Below are 16,587 nucleotides of genomic sequence, written 5' to 3' on the forward strand. Positions count from 1 at the left end.
TCTGTTCAGATGAAATTTCATGGTTTTTAATTGTCAGTGGATGCTACTGAGAAGAATCTGGCTCCCTCCTCTTTGTACCCTCCCATCAGGTAGTTACACACATTCAGCCTCTCCAGGCGGAGCAGTCCCGGCTCCCTCAGGCTCTCTTTATATGAGAGATGCTCCAGTCCTGCAGTCGTGTTTGTGGCCCTGTGCTGGGCTTGCTCGAGTAAGCCCATGTCTCTTTTGTACTGGGGAGCCCAGCAGAGGACACCACGCTCCAGGTGTGGACTCACCAGTGCTGAGTAGAGGGAAAGGATCATCGCCCTTGACCTTCCAGCCATGCTCTGCCTAGTGCAGCCCAGGATGCTGTTGGTGTTTGCCACAAAGCAATTACTGTGAACTCTTTTTGTTAAGAAAATGGAGTAACATGACAGCTTAACAAAGCTAACTGTGGTAAAAAAAAAAAAAAAAGTGGGTAGCTGTAGCTTACATATGTCTTAAAATTTTCAATACAATGTTCAGTTGTAAGGCTGTTTTACTTTATTTGATAAGACCGTCCAGGACACTCAAAATGGCAGCCCTGTGACGCCTCCTATGCAAATTCTGCATAGGTAGCAGAGCTGGGCTGTTACAGGAGTAGCAGCAGAGTCTCTGTGCCTGTGTGCTCAAATTGCTGTGTAAGAAGCTCAGAAGCAGAAAAAAGCTCCTTAGGTGGCAGTCTTGGAATGGTATGGGAATAATAGGGATTTGAGCTACTGGCAATAATGAAGACAGATCATACCAGAAGCCAAATTAAAGCTTTTTTGGTTTTATCCTGCATCTCTGCAGCCTCTAGGATCGTGTCAGTGGGGAAGAATGCTGCTGTGTGCCTGGAACGCAGCTCTGGCTGCTCTGGTGCTGCCTGAGCCAGGCTGGAGTCCCACTTTCCCTTTCTTGGTTGTGGACACTCTGCACGGGTTGTAAAAGGCGTGAAATATATCATTAGAAGAATCTGCAGCGTTACCCCTAGTGTGTGGGTAGCGTTTCTGGAAGCTATCATGAGCAAAATCAACTTTCGTAATAGAGCTGTATTTTAGTTTCCTTGTTATTTTGCTTGCACAAAAGGATTGGTCTCTCGGAAGACCATCTGAAAGCCCTCTGGGAACTATTAGCATCCTGACTGCACACCTACAAATGTAGACAAATACTCAGCTGGAATCAGGATACTTAAAAAACACGATCTGTTTATTGCTGGAGTAAATGAACTGCTTTCTTGTTTCCCTGAAGAAGACATTTTATTTTCTCTGTGGTAGAAAGCAGGATGCTGTGGTTCAGTACCACAGATTAGATATTATGACTTTATTCAATTAAGAAGTAGCAGGAGAGAAATTCTTCTTTAAAGTGTGGTGGTGTTTGAATGTGCTTAATAATAAAGAAGGTATAAAATGCTTTCTCAACTCTGCTGTTTAAATTAGTCCTTCATTTTAGGCAAATCTGTACAACGAAAGCCACAGGGTTCATACAGAAAGCAATGACAGCAATTAAGGAACGGGGGGAATGGTCTGGGAAAAGGTTTGAAATAGTTGTAGGAGGACTGCAGCGCTTAGACTGGAATGCGACAGAGTTGGGCTCAGTTTATGCTCTGCCACAGACCTCCCTGAGGACTACAGGCAAATCGCTTCTGGCTGGAGACAATAACCACTCAGCTGCCTTCACTGCAGCACCTAAAGCAGAGGTACCAGCTGCCAAGAGGGAATCCAACACCCAGAGCCAGGTCTTGCACAGAGACTTTACACCTGGGGACCAAAAATGTCCGCATGCTAGTGAGTGAGTGAGGGAGGAGCTGCTAGGAAGCAGTGGTGAGAGATGTAGGTCTTAATGTCCTGCCCCTGCGCAGCATGTACACACCTGCCTGCAGCTGGGAAACCAAAGCCTTGTTCCACTTGGGATACACAGCTCAGAGTTGTCTCAAGTGAAAGTGCCAACATCTGTTTCTAGTGAGGACTAACTAGGACTTGTTCTTTTCTTTACCTGCCAAAAGACATGCTGAGACCAACAGCTACCTTTTGTAAAATGGCCTATTGTTTGAAATATCCGTCACTCTGGAGGCTTGGGTCCGCTGTCTTCCTCCAACTGAAGATTCAGGCTCCCACAGAGTGCCCTGACCACAGGCTGAGCCCGCGGTGGTGGAGGAGGGAGGCTCCTCTCATTCAAGTGGCACCACTGTGGAGCAGGTATCTGAGGGAGAGCAAGTGTCAGAGCAGACGTAGTGGCTGGGATGCTGGGAGAGGTGTCCTAGGCTCTGTTTCCCACCATGAGGCTTTGTTCTGTATTTTATCCTTTGCCTGTTTAACTGAAAATACTTTAAAAATGTCTCTGTCAGGGAATGAAACACAGCATTCCTCCTGCAAACCGATCGCCCAAACCACGAGGATATGACACCATGCTTTCCCTCCTATTGCTTGAGTGCTTATTCTTTATTTCACAGATGAGTGAGGCTGGGGAGATGCTGGTTAGGGTGTAGTGCTGGGAGGTGGGGATTCCCTGAGGAGGGATGAAGCCTTGAACTTTTATTACTCTCCTTATGTGAAGATCTTTCAGGCAATTAGGCTCTTAGGGAGCAAATGAGTGGCAAACCCACCTTGTGGCTTTGAAAATAAGGCAGCCAGTCTGGCTGGTTTGTACTGCTCTTTGTACACGGGGTGAGGTTTGTGGCCCCAGGTGACGTAGGGTGTTTGTCAGGGGAACGCTCCAGCCCTGATGGGGACTGTCACAGGGGCCCACGTGTCCAGTTGTTTCAATGGCCCGTTCCAGGCCTACCCCAAAATGGAAATGTGAGCATGCAGAGATGGCTTAGGTGCAACAGGGAAAAGCCTAGTGAGCAACACCTCCAGATTCGGGCAGCAGCTGAGCAGAGACTGCTTGGATTGCAATTTTAAATACAGGCTTCATATTTCTACCTTCTAGTGAGACCTAGCTCCTTTTCCCCGTGTGCTTCTTCATCTGCACAGTGAGAATAAGACTAGATGTTGCCCACAGCAGTGGTGAGAGATCATGTTTTTCCAGACAGTATGAGGATCAGGGTCACTGAGGTATTGCAATAGCTAGAGGTCCTTCTTGGTATTTTGCCTGAATGGTTGCTAGGTCACTGGGATGTGAACTATTGACAAAGAGCAAGAAGGTGTAAACAAACTTGCAGAGAAAAGACACCAATGGGATGTAGTGTAGTTTCTACCAACGTATTTTCATGCATGTATGTCCCAGAAATCAAAGCAGAGAACAAAACTGAGAAACTATTTCCTGACTCTTGTGTGGTGTCCGGAGACAGGGGAGGAATCCGTTTTCATATTTTATTGGTGAGGTGTATAGTCTATAGCGGCTGCAAGTCCTCAGCATATAGAAAACATTAATTTTCTTCTTACATTTTCAGTGGGCTTAATTGCTGAGATTTAAATCTACCTAAAACAGCCTTATAGAGCATCTTTCCCTGTACAAGAGCTAATCCATCTTTATTCCTCGCAATGACTGACTTCTCTACTGACTGCAGAACGCATTTTCTCAGTGCATGCTGGGGAATGCTCTGGTTACCTGTTTGTCTCAGGATATGCCCTATACTTTCTTAATCTAGGTTATTTATTATGCTAAGACTTTCCCAGCAGCTTAGAGCTAATGCAATGGATTTTAAGGGTTTACACAGTGGCAACTCTTTCAGTAGCCAGAGTCACCTCGGCAGTTTGATTAACTCAACAGGATTAAGCTTTCTTAGTACTTGGCTACTACGGGGGTGGGGGGAATCTGTCCTGCCACAGCATCTGTAGTGCAAGTAATGTTGTAAAAATAATTTTCTTGTTACGATCTGAAAATCATAGCTACCTTCTCATTTCCTGACAAAGTAATTTTAGTTCAAGCTGTTCCTTTCCCAGGCATTACACTCACCTTCTTTATTCCTCTCCCTCTCAATTATTGGCCTGATAAACCCAGTCAGACTGATTCAGCTGGATGGATCCTCTGTAGATGTATGAATACTTCTTTGAAACCAAGTTCATTCAAGGTTGCAGACCAGTTTCCTTTTGTTGTCTTCTGAGACTCCTGGCTCTGCGCCTCTGCTCCCAAACCAGATGCTGGCAGCACTGAAGACATGCAACAGTCACAAGATGGACTTGAGAGGCTTTGGGAAATGTGATTGACATTCTGGCAGGCAACACAGAATCACAGAATGGCAGACCCATATTGTCTAAGACAGATCCATATTGTCTAAGCACTGATATGTTTTTTGCCCCTGTACTGTGAGACAGTCATACAGGGGCAGGTACTGGGATGTCAGCAGCCAAAGCAGCCATGAAAGGAAAATGGTTAATTTCTTGGGAAAGCATTATTTCAATTTCCATGCCTGAAAATAGTGAGTACGGCAGACTGATGAAAACAGCTTATCCCTGAATGTGTAGCGGATTGTCCGCTTCTGTTTTTGGCAGGGGAAGGGGCAGTCAGTGAGCTCCAAACAGCTGCTTCCAGAGACAAATTTCATCAGGGCTGATGTCAGGACTTGGCTAAAGAACGGCATGTTAGCTGCAAAACCATGAGCCTAAACCAAAAAACTGGTTTCAAATTTCAGCATACCAACTGCTGGAGACTGTTAGGCCACACGATTGCAAGATACGTCTTGTGCTGTGTACGAGCGAGGTGAACGTGTTGCAGTGTCTGAGTGCTCCTCCTCGGGTTGGGGGGAATGGGAAGGCTTTATCTATAGCCTAGAGGGAGAGAGCAGGTCACATAAGATCTAGCCATTCGTCAAAGGCTGTGCCACCTAAGCAGATGAAATACCAGTACGTGTGCCTAAAATTTCAAACACACAAACTGCCAATATTTTGAACTCTATTGAACTACTCAGAAGCACAGGCAAGGCCTTTCTGGTGCTGTTAACATCTCAACTTCAACAAAGGATGCAGCGCTGTGGTGCCAGTGGAGCAACCTTAGCATGGCTGGAGCCCACACACTGCCACCAATTTGTGGTGTGAGCAGGGAAAAGCCTCATAAACTCAGCAATACTCACACTCAGCTGGGGCTCTGTGTGAAACCTCGTCACAGAGTGCAACACTGCCACAGCTCAGTTGTCGTGGTTCAACCCGAGCTAGCAATACAACCACGATAGCTGCTCGGTCACCCCCTTTCCTACCCTCCCAACAGGGGAGAGAATCAAAAGGGAAGGGAGAAACTTGGATTGAGATAAACACAGTTTAATAAAATAACAAAATACTAATACGCTACTAGTAAATATATATATAAAATAGAAATAAAAGATACTCAGGGCAATTCCTCACGAACATGCTGAGCGGCCAGTCCCAGGAAAGCAGCACCTGGTCCCAAAGCTGATCCCAGAGAGAGAAAAGAGGGAAAAACGGCAGAAAAGCCCAGAGGCCTCTGCAAAATGGCAAAAGGCCGGGCTAAACATCCCAGTCGAAACTCCCCTGGCTGTGCCCCAGAGAGAGAGAGAAAGCAGAAGAGCAAACCAGAAGGTCCCAACTCTCCTTAAATAGGAAGCGTGATGCTAATGGGATGGAATACTTTTATCAATCCGTCTGGGTGTCAGTAAAGCTCTGCCCCCCTTCCTCAATTCCTCACACCTGTGAGCAGAACGCTCAGAGTGTCCTTGGCTCTCAGATCAGAGCAATTAAAAACATTAAGTCCAAATAATAAGAGTGCTAGCTATGGAAAAGAAAGGTTTCTAACTGCATGAAGAAAATTAACCCATTTTCAGTCAAACCAGCACATCAGTACAAAGTTTTTGTAAAGACTTAGGGAATCTCCAATGAGCTTTCAGAGCACTGTCACTGGGATCATTCCAAATAATTTGGCTCCATTCTCACAGCAGTAGCAGACCCAGGCCCCAGGTGCACCTATTCTCTTTTTCCAGCTCTATTTCAAAATAACACGGGTGTTTTTGCCAGACAGCAGTCATTCAATACCCCAACAGATACTTCCCCCCACCCCAGTATTACTGTTTCAATTTTAAAAAGTGCACAAAAAAAAGTGTATCATTACAACCCACAGAGAACCTCAATTGGTTTGACAGTGCAAATGTCCTTTTCCAGGTGCAGCAAATCAAGGACAGGGCAGCTACTGTGGAAGGGGAAACAGGGTTATCAAGGCAAGGGGAATGGATGCTCTGAGGCAAACTTCTTTATAGATTATCTGCTCAGGCCTGTAGTCATCCCCTCTGCTGTATTAGTTCTAAAACAAATAACCTATGTTACATACGTTAAAATGGTAATGGAATCAGCACGCCATATCTTTGAAGAGGCCAGTGCCATTTATAGCAACATAGTAGTGATCTAGCTGAAAATGGGCCTACAGAGGAGCTTACAAGTGGATTAAATCCTGCTGCAGCTGCAAGTCCTACACTACTCACAGTTCATATTGGCTCCTCCAGGGTTCTCTGTATCACGGGCTGCGACACAGAAAACTGCTTCAGCTCAACTCCAGCACTCGTTAACACAGCAATTACAGGTAAATTACTTGAACTGTCTCTGCTTCAACCTTCGAAAAAAAAACCTACAGCAAGTACAGTCTGGCCTTGTCTATGTATGAAGCTAAATGGTGCTCACTTGTGTATCGTCTGCAAACAGGTTACCCGCCTAACAGGGGAACACAGATCTTGGTGTCTCCTGGAAGAAGCGTGGTGGCAGACATTAGCATCCCTTCTCCCAGACACAGTATGCAGATACTGTCAGCTTGGGAGACATCACAACACACTGCTGTGATTTTTATTGTGTCCTACTCACAGTCAGGAATAAACCATGTACAATGCCTTCCTCAGGACTTAGCTCTGCCCTGGAGAACAGAGGACAACGCTATGAAGAGCTGTAGGACCCTCTTGTGAATCTGTGTGTGAATTGCCTGCTCCTGCACTTGTTAATTCAAAACAAAAACTGCCTTTGGGGCTGGAGGCAGCAGTATGTGGCTATACCTAAAAACCACTCACTCGAAACAGATCATGAAGCACTAATGAGTATTTTTGCTACTAACTCTGTTTCCCAAGAAAATTGTGGGATGGCAGGAAATACACCTGTGACAGGAGATGGCTGGGACAGGTTAGCTGGTTCCCTTTGAATTTCAGGCACATGCATGCATGTTTACTTTCTGATTCATTGAAGGTCCCAAAGGAGTTGTTCTGAAGACTGGTGTCTTTTCAGTGTCCAATATAAAGATGATCTTGATGTGTCTGGAATAATTTATAATGTCAGAAGATGTGATATCAAAAGCAGTGAGGCTGAGCATGGAACAGTGGAGGAATTTTTCATAGATGGTTCAAGACACGGTGGTTGGTTGTTTGCACAGATCTAGTAACTAATTCTGTGGGGTTTTTTAAGGAATAACAAGAATATTGTTTATAGAGATGTGGGTGTATCAGACATGGTTAAAAATTACATAAGTCGTTAATTTAAAGTGGTCATATAAAGCTGTGAAAATTCCAACATCACTTGAAAATAATTACAAGGTTAAGGGGGGAAGTTTACCTTTAAAGTATTGTAATTTCAATTAAAAACCCATTAATTTTTGATTCTCTTCATCATGTTTGTTGTTTTAACTAAATAGGATTAAACAATTTTACTATACAAATGAATAAAGTCTAGAGTTGTTATCACAAGAAATTTTTAATATGGTTTGTGACAAGCAATATCAAAGTTATCAGCTCTCAAGCTTCATGTTCTGAAACCAGACAACTCTCAGCAACAAAAAAAGTTGTGCACTGATAAACATAGGAGGCATATTGTATTTTTAATTAAATATGAAAACATGAGCTGTGTACATTATTTTTTCCCTAGAAAACACAGCAATTTCAAAAGTTTATCATAAAATATTTTCATGAAATGAGTGAACCAGCAAACACATGCACTTGTGTGCCTTCCCCCCTCCCAAGATAACTGTGATAAGAGACATACACAAATGTAAAAGTTAACAGAACAAGTGGCATTTCATTGTTGTTTGGTTCTTTTGGAAAGGATGGAATGTAACATTGTGCTTGACTTTTTATGTCACAACAAAAAATATTTGGTGCAATATTTTAACATTTTCCTTTTAAGTTTCAATCTGGTGGAGAAAAATACCTTTTTCTATAATAAAATATGTCTGTTCTTTTTAAAACGTAACTTTTTTGCACAAAATAATTTTGTAAACTGTCATTTCAAGGGCAAGGTAGGTGGTGCCATGTCAATGTCCTCCCCCCCACTTAAAAAATGTGATCTGTTATCTGAAGCAAAACAGGGAAACACAAAAAAGAGCGGAGCAGAGGCTGCTTTGCAAAGAGAAAGAAGGGTGTGTTGGACGGGGGAGAGGGGAGGGAGCGTGTGGTGGGACAGAAAAAAATTAAAGGTCACTTTCGCCGTAGAGCGCCGTGGAGAAGGACATGTAGTCCAGGGCACCGGGTACAGCGTCACGGCCATGGTAGGGTGCCATTCTAGCAATGCAATATTCAGCCTGGTCAGGAGGCAGTTCCCGCCGTAATTCATCCACAGTGATGTAGTTCTGCAATGAGAACAAGCGATAAGGTGATTGTTACTTTCAGAAAACTGACCTTCCATAGAGCGACAACAACCCCCTGCCCCTCCAGTGCAGCAGACAGTCAGGGACAGGACCCCAACAACTAGACTAGCACTGCACACCCACACGTGGAGGTCTCTGCACATACACCCTGGGAGGAAATGCAGTCACTCCCCACCATTTGTCCAAGAAAATGGTTTTTACAACAGAGAGAAAGATGGTTTTCGCAGGAGATATGCTGGCACGCCTGAAGAAAAGACCTGGAGGTAAGTAAGGTGTTGGTGTAAGACTGTGGAGCTCCTGCTGATAGCAAATGGGAGGAAGCAGAAATGTCATTTCAATCCTGTCCCTCACCGGCAAGAGGTAACAGCTGCTTGTGCTGCTTGGGAGTTAGAATCATAGAATGGTTTGGGTTGGAAGAGACCATCAAAAGCCATCTAGTTCAACTCCCTGCAATGAGCAGGGACATCTTCAATTAGATCAGGTTGCTCAGAGCCCCATCCAGCCTGGTCTTGAATGTCTCCAGGGATGGGGCATCTACCACCTCTCTGGGCAACCTGGGCCAGTGTTTCACCACCCTCATTGTAAAAAATTGCTTCCTCACATCTAGCCTGAATCTCCTCTCTTTTAGTTTAAAACCATTACCCCTTGTCCTGTCGCTACAGGCCCTGCTAAAAAGTCTGTCCCCATCCTTCTTATAGGCCCCTTTTAAGTACTGAAATGCTGCAGTAAGGTTTCCCCGGAGCCTTCTGTTCTCCAGGCTGAACAGCCCCAACTCTCTCAGCCTGTCCTCATAAGAAAAGTGTTCCAGCCCTCTGATCATTTTCCTGGCCCCCTCTGGCCCCTGTCCAACAGGTCCATGTCTTTCCTGTACTGAGGGCTCCAGAGCTGGACACAGGGCTCCAGGTGGGGTCTCACCAGAGCAGAGCAGAGGGGCACAATCACCTCGACCTGCTGGCCACGCTCCCTTTGATGCAGCCCAGGGCACGGTTGGCCTTGGGTTCCCTCTATTCAGAGCAAGGACAGCAGCCATCCCCACTAGCTCTGGATGGTGGCACCAATGCGGGCAGCAGATAAACAAACACTTTGTATTGCTTCCACAGTTCTCCCAACAATCCTTGCCTTTCACACAGACATTTTTAATAAGCAAACAAAACTTGTGTAAATTGGGCTTCTGAAGGCTCACTGAGCTGAGGTGGGGTAGCTTGGCTTCACTCCATGAAGTAGGTAACAGTAGCTGCCTGTTTGCTAACCAGCATGTTGTCTTTAGCTGACTGACTCATGGCCATTTGCAGTTGCCTGAATAATGGTTCAGGTTTCACACCATCTCTCTCTCTTTCCTGTGACTTTTTATTCCTTCCCCACTCCCTGCCTTTCAGTATAATGATTGGAGTGAGTAAGAGGCATTTTTCTTCATAATGAAATACTGTCTGATTCATGTGATAGTCACTAGAGTGCATTAAACACTGACAAGTATATTTAATGTACTGTACAGAGTAAACAAGTTAATAAATAATACTGTATCCAAAAGTACCTATTTATACAGCGATTAGCTTATCTGAATAACGTGGAATTTTCAGGCCTTGAAAGACAATAGGACTGGCTTCAGTCTGGCAGATGCTTAAAGGATGGATATCATGTATTTCTACATCACAGATTATGAAAAGTTTATTAGTGAAACATGGAAATCAGTACTGAATTTTAAGGGTAACTCATTACTACCTGAGAAATGATATCCCACATTTCAAGTGAGATCAATAAAATCATTAGCAAACAGAGATACATTAATATTACATGTACATATTATTTTTTCAATTACATAAAAATTAGTGGGGCTTGTTACATAAGAAAAATAAGATTACATAATTTTTTATCAGCTGGTTCCATTGATGATGCAAATTCAGAAAATGAATACTTTTAGTATCATCCTATGAGTTTTCCTACTTTCAACCAATTTCCATGATTAAAAGATGCTCTTCTTGGAGATACAGCATATCCTCAATGAAAATCTACTATTGATTGTATAACAACTGCTAGTGACACATGTATATCTGACAAAGATCATCTCCAGTTTACAGCTGTCAGCAATTAATAGTTTGTCAAGACTAATCAAGAACCATCTGTTGAATTTGTTAGTACATTTTAAAACAACAAATCGCAATGAAGCTCTTAATTAAATATTTAAAGCATGAGTGGGCAGCATAGTTCTGACTGACTGCTGAACAGGACTTTCAAGTGCCTTGGCAGGCTGCTCATTAACCCACACTTTAGCCTTGCACTCCCCAGCACTGCACAGTGTTCCTGTCAAAATCCCCTCCACACTAGAGTGCTTCCCTCAACACTTTCTCCTGGCAACAAGAGAGCAAAAGGAAAGCAGGAGCAATGCAGATGCAGGAAAGGAAGGTGTGGAGCCTCACCTTATCTCCAGCCAGGATCTTGAAGGAAGCCATAACCTGGTCAGCGGTATCTGTATCTGCTGTTTCCCGGGACATGAAGTCGAGGAAGGCCTGGAACGTCACTACACCCAAGCGGTTAGGGTCAACGATGCTCATGATGCGGGCAAACTCGGCCTCTCCCTGGAGGACAAGAGCATCATGTAAGCCTGGACATTTGGGCAGCAGTGCTATGAAAGTGGGGAGAAACTGTTCAGCAGCTTATCTCACAGCTAGAAAAACAAAGCCAAATAGAAACCACTTCTGTTGTTTTTATCAGGATATTCTTTTTCAGCTTGCTGTTGTGTGCAAACACTTCCCACTTATTTGTCCTTTGGAACAAAATATTCTCAGCTGTGCCCTAGGACAGCATCCAGCTCTATCTAGCTCTAGGACAATGCTCCTACCAGGGAACAATATCACACAGACTTCAAGGGAAGACACAAATTTCTCTGTAATACATGTTGTGCTAGATGTCCGTAGCAATATTTGAAGATCTGCATTCCTCAAATACTTTTACTTTCATTAACTAAAAGAGAACTTTTACAGTTCTCTTCAGCTGCCAGAACAGAAACCACCAGAAGAAATGCCTCTGGGTTCTTAAATAGTATCTGGTTCATCTTAACAAGACAGGCTTTGGGAAGAAGGACTTACATATCTAGAGTGAGCCAGGGAAGAAGCATTTACAGGGAAGATCCTGCAGCAAAGTTTGCTACAGAAGCCAAAACCCTGAAGTGTAGTTTTCTGCTTTTTTTTCCCCATATAAACAGAAGATCATCTATTCTCCTCTCTGGAACTCCTTCCTCCCCAGGTAAGGAGGACAGCAGAGCTGAGTCTTCTCCCAGGAACAGGCTCTTCTAACACACCTAGAACAGTCTACCTTCAAGAATAATTAAGGTATCAATTGTTACTGTGGCTTGGCACGCTACAATAACGAGTCTGTATTTATGCTGGGCTGATAAGCAAGATGAATAAACACTGCTTTGCCTGCCATCAGGAGCAAAGATACTGAGAGCACAGCTGAATGTTCTTGCACTATGCTCTTCTGCCCTTTGATGACCATCAGTCTTTGGTGAAGCTCTTCCTATTAGTTATCGTGCCTCTCAAGGTGCCACATGTTCCTGTTCTGAAAGTGCAGGCAGTCTGGTATGAGAAAAGCTACAGGGAGGATGACTGGAACTTGAACTTACATGTACAGGAAGAGAGATGTGAAATAAGTGGTAGGAATGAGAGAAACAGTGTTTGAGTGTATTCAGAAATCAGGTTGTGTCCCCTTCCAGATGAGCTCCACTGATAGGGCTGGGAGGTTGTGTGCTATGCCAAGTGCAGGTACCAACACAAGGAAGTTCATTGTTTCTTCCACTCGTAGCTACACAGTTTGATAAATGTAATTCTTATTTGAAATAAATAGGAATTAGACAATTATTTCCTTTTTTTTTACCTTCAGCTACTGCTGCGAGACATTAATTTTACATGTACAACTAATACTAGATTTAACATCCATTGATGATAAATTCTGGAAAATACGGCTGTATTTACCTTGATTCATGACACATTCTCTCTTTATTTTTGAAGGTGCCTACAAGAATCACTTTGAACAGGAGTGACAGAGCGCTCTACATTACCATAGTGTAACCCATGGAGATAAGGCAGGCTCGGAAATCTTCAGAATCCATCATACCAGTCTTCTTCTACAGGGAATGATGCAAAGATGGAAAAAGCCAAGAAAGAAAAGGAAGACCAGTCCAGGGAGAAATGAACCCACAGGAGACATTACAAAAAATGAGTTTCAGCAGGGAGGAGATGGAAGGAAGGATTTACAGGACAATGAAGAACAACAGAGGAAAGGTAGTTTGTGAAACCATGAAGAAGCAAAGGTGGTTTTGTACATGGAACAGTTTACACACAAGGAATATATTGATGATGAAAAAAAAGGAATGAAGATATCAAATGAGACAGATTGAGGAATGAACAAGAAAAGCAGCATTGACACAGAAGTAAATAGAATAGTTTGAAGACATAAAAGAAATTCTCCCAAGACAAACAATTAGGGAATTAAGAAGGGATACCAAAGCACATTTAGAGAGGAAGTAGTATAGGAAAGTGATGTATATATAGTCAAACACAAGAACAGCAATGACAGATGGATTAAGACAAACAAGAAAAGAAAGGAAAAAACTGTTATTTTTTCACAGTTTAACATCTGTCTGTGTTCACCATTAGCATTCAGTACCTGTGCATCGTTTCCAATATCGTAACCCAAGCTGATGAGACAGGCTTTGAATTCCTCAGGGCCAAGTGTGCCGGAGTGGTCCTGGTTATGCGGTGTGCGAGGCAGCAGGACATGCAGTGCCAGTGGGGTGACGGTGTGGGGCAGAGGGAAGGGAGACACAGAGGAGATCAAAGGGAGGTGGAAGGACAACAGGTGCACCATGCAGTGGGTGAGGAGAGAGGGAGAGGAAGAATGACATGCAGATAGAAAGACAGGGAAGAAAAATAAAAAGTGCACAACATTAGATATCACAATGACATTTCAGGATGTGCTAAAAATGCTCTTGGAACAGTTCCTTCTCAGAGCGCTCATCACATCTTGAGAGCATTTGAATGACAAAAACAGTCGATGCTCAGAAGCCTCAAGATTTCCATCTCCCAAGTGAATTACTTGCATCACTGCTTGTTATCCATAGTGCCAGAAGCCCTGTGCTTTACTAGTAACCTGGAGTGCAGGTAAGCAGGCAGAGGCAGTGGGAAGCATTGCCTTAATCTTCTAGTCAAACATCCCACTAAAGGAGTAGGTGAGGGCACATATGTTTGGCAACACACCCAAGGAAGCTTAGCTGTCAGGGCATCCCAGGAACAGACTAGGAAAACCAGCTGAAGCTCAGGGGAGCAGTGTTATAGCTGTATTTGAGACCTGCGCATGAGGTGGAGCTTTGACTGGTAAGCCTATTTCAAGTGCTCAGCTCTGCAAACAGCACTGCTGTAAAGCGCAGCTCAACACAGCTTGGCAGGTGCTCTTCCCTTTGCTCGCTCCCCCGGTGTTTGGATGTACCCATCAAGCTGTACACAAGCTACCACAGGAACTGAGAATCCCCATCCACGCTGCAGAATTTTACCTCAGGACAACCCCCAAGCACCAAAGAGCCCCTGCCTGCTGCCACCATCTCTGGCCAGATCAAGGAAGCTACAGACAGGATGGTGGGGCCAACTCCAAGTGACTTTCCTCAAAAACACAGCTTTTAAAGTCAGCATTAAGCCTTCGTAAATCAAATACACAGTTGAAGATGGGAAACTCACATTCTCTCTGCATTATCATTCAGAGTGCTAAGAAAAGAAGTAATGGGTTTTGTTTCTCTCAGGCAGATAGACAAGGGCTGAAATAGCCAGCGTTCAGCAACCTCAAAGTGTTGCCGATCTCTGAGGGCAGGCCGCAGCCCTTTTCTCTGCAGACCTTTCAAACAGTCTGGCTGCTGCAGCAAGCGGTGGAGAGCCACCAGCATTTGCATCACTGACTTAAGTGTCTCTGCAGGCTGCTCATGGGTTTCCAGACAACATTGAAGGGGTTGATAATGGAGCTGCTTTCAGGCTTGGGCTGCTGTCTCTGCTTCCCTGCATGACACCTTTGTGATATGGGTTGTAGAAGGAAGAGCTGCAGACAGGCTGGCAAATTGAGGGGAGGAGAATTTCCTTTAAGGAATTCCTTTCTTATTGCACCCATTAGTGCCTTGGCATGTATACCCACAGTAAGGCAAGGCAGGCTTTACGTCAGGGTTTGTCAGGGTTTAGTGCAATGCCGTGGTGTGTATAGATCCTTCTGTTTGCTCCATATAAGAGCAATACTGGTTTCTTCAATTCAAGTTTATGTGAGGGTATATCAGAGTGGAGGATGGCCACTCCAAAGAATTTTATAAATCAAGATAATTTGCTCTCCGGAGGAGATGGGGTAAAAGTCTGATTTCCTAAACAAGCCTTCAAATTTTTCCATACTTCAGCTTTATCAAGAAATTTAGCAGTTTCCTGTGAAGGCGTATTTCTCCTCCCAGTCTAATGATCACTTAGCAGTCTTCACAGGAATGACTGCTCCACAGGAGTGGTGTTTTTAAGAATGAAATGTCTTCTGTTGATCTAGTTTTATTGTAGTGACTGCTTGTTTTTGCTGCAGCCAGCACTGACTTACCCTGTCAAAATGGTTGAAAGAAGCCCGGAACTCATTCATCTGTTCCTGGCTGATTCCTTTGGCATCACGAGTCAGAATCTGATTTTCCACTTCGTTGATGGTTCTAGCAATTGTTGTTAGTAACTGCTCCCACCCTACTCGGATATGCTGAAAAAAGAGGACAGGACAATTTTTAAATTAAAAAGTAGCTCTTCTGCCTCTGAAGCCAGTGGGCTGAATGAGCTACTTGTTACAAATTAAATGATCCTGGTGGCCAAGGCATTAGAAGTCCATTTGTTCAGAAAAACTTCCTTCTCATCTACAGTATAGGCAAATCAGATATTTAAAATCTGAATTTTGACTGAAAAAAAATATTGAGGAGGCCAATTCCTGATTTAAGAAAATCTTGACCCTGTTGCAAAGTTCCTTTGTCTTGTCAGGGCAAAATATTGGGGGCCTTTAACACAAATGAGAATCAAATCCAGTGCTTCTAGGACTTAGTTGGGCAGAAAACTCTCCTTACCAAGAAAATAAACCACAGTCCTTGGAAGACACTGGTGCTCCACAGACTCTGCTATTGCTTAATGGAGAGCTGGCCAGAAACCAAAAGACAAGTTTCAAAGCCTGTCTGTGTTCTGCTGGACCCATGTCGAACTCAGATTGCTTCCAAGAAACCTCATGTCAACAGAAAGCCAGACTGATTTTAAAAAGCTTTTGTTGGACTCTTCTTCTACGAGGCTGTGGCAGCTCAAAATCACCAGCGCTCCTCTGGTCTTTCTAATCCCAGCTAATAGGCTGCCACAATCCAATGGCAGGAGAAATGAAACCAGCCAATTTTTCAAGCAATACTGTTGATCTCATTCAGGTTCTATCTACTGTCTATATTTGGAAGTACATTGGAATGGGTTGGCATGAGGTACAGCAAGGCAAAAAAGAATTTCAGTGACATGTTGTTGCATGCTTGGCCACATTGTCGAGCTCTGCATTTTCCTGAGAACCACAACATGTTGCCAGAGTTAGATGTGGTTGACGTTAACCAGCCACAGCAGATGAGGCTATCTGATCTGCTGCCAAAACTTTTACCTCCATGGTGTAGTTGGTGTGCTTGTTGTCAAAGATAAGTGCTTCCTGGATCTGTTGGTGGTCTCCTTCCAACTGGTCAATCTTTGGTTTGTAATTCACAATGCTCTTCTCATACTGCCGCAAGTGGTTGAGCTGGTCCTCCAGGGTCCCATGCATCTCTATTGAAATGCGGCCAATCTCCTGTATTAGCAAAACCAAAGGAGTTAGACCTCATTGGAAGGACAAGTCTCAACATGCTTGACATTTATTGCAGCTATTTCATGCTCATGCAGGATGATGATTCAAAAAAAAAAAAAACCACCTCATAGAGCAGTTACTTTAAACGAGCTGAGACAGCATCAGCAAAAATTTCAGCAGAGCCCTGAACATTTTCCAAGTGAGGTGAATCAGGAGATGTGTCTAATACAAGGATACAAA

The 16,587-nt window shown here is 43.9% G+C and overlaps 1 protein-coding gene across 3 annotated transcripts in view; it reads right to left on the minus strand.

Moving 5' to 3' along the window:
• Window positions 1-7,626: 7,626 nt before the first annotated feature.
• ACTN1 (actinin alpha 1) overlaps window positions 7,627-16,587 on the minus strand; it is a 91,534-nt gene continuing 82,573 nt past the window's right edge. Inside the window, exons 17-22 of one of the 3 annotated variants that reach the window (XM_065635070.1) lie at window positions 16,171-16,350; window positions 15,109-15,255; window positions 13,165-13,245; window positions 12,557-12,622; window positions 10,917-11,075; window positions 7,627-8,484 (exon numbers count right to left, since the gene is read on the minus strand). In XM_065635070.1, the coding sequence (XP_065491142.1) occupies window positions 8,326-8,484; window positions 10,917-11,075; window positions 12,557-12,622; window positions 13,165-13,245; window positions 15,109-15,255; window positions 16,171-16,350 (792 nt within the window). In that variant the 3' untranslated portion in view covers window positions 7,627-8,325. The remainder of the gene's footprint in view (window positions 8,485-10,916; window positions 11,076-12,556; window positions 12,623-13,164; window positions 13,246-15,108; window positions 15,256-16,170; window positions 16,351-16,587) is intronic. The other 2 variants (XM_065635069.1, XM_065635068.1) reach the window with 2 other exon arrangements.

The sequence above is a fragment of the Caloenas nicobarica genome, chromosome 5 (genome assembly GCF_036013445.1).
Source record: "Caloenas nicobarica isolate bCalNic1 chromosome 5, bCalNic1.hap1, whole genome shotgun sequence".
Taxonomy (NCBI): domain Eukaryota; kingdom Metazoa; phylum Chordata; class Aves; order Columbiformes; family Columbidae; genus Caloenas; species Caloenas nicobarica.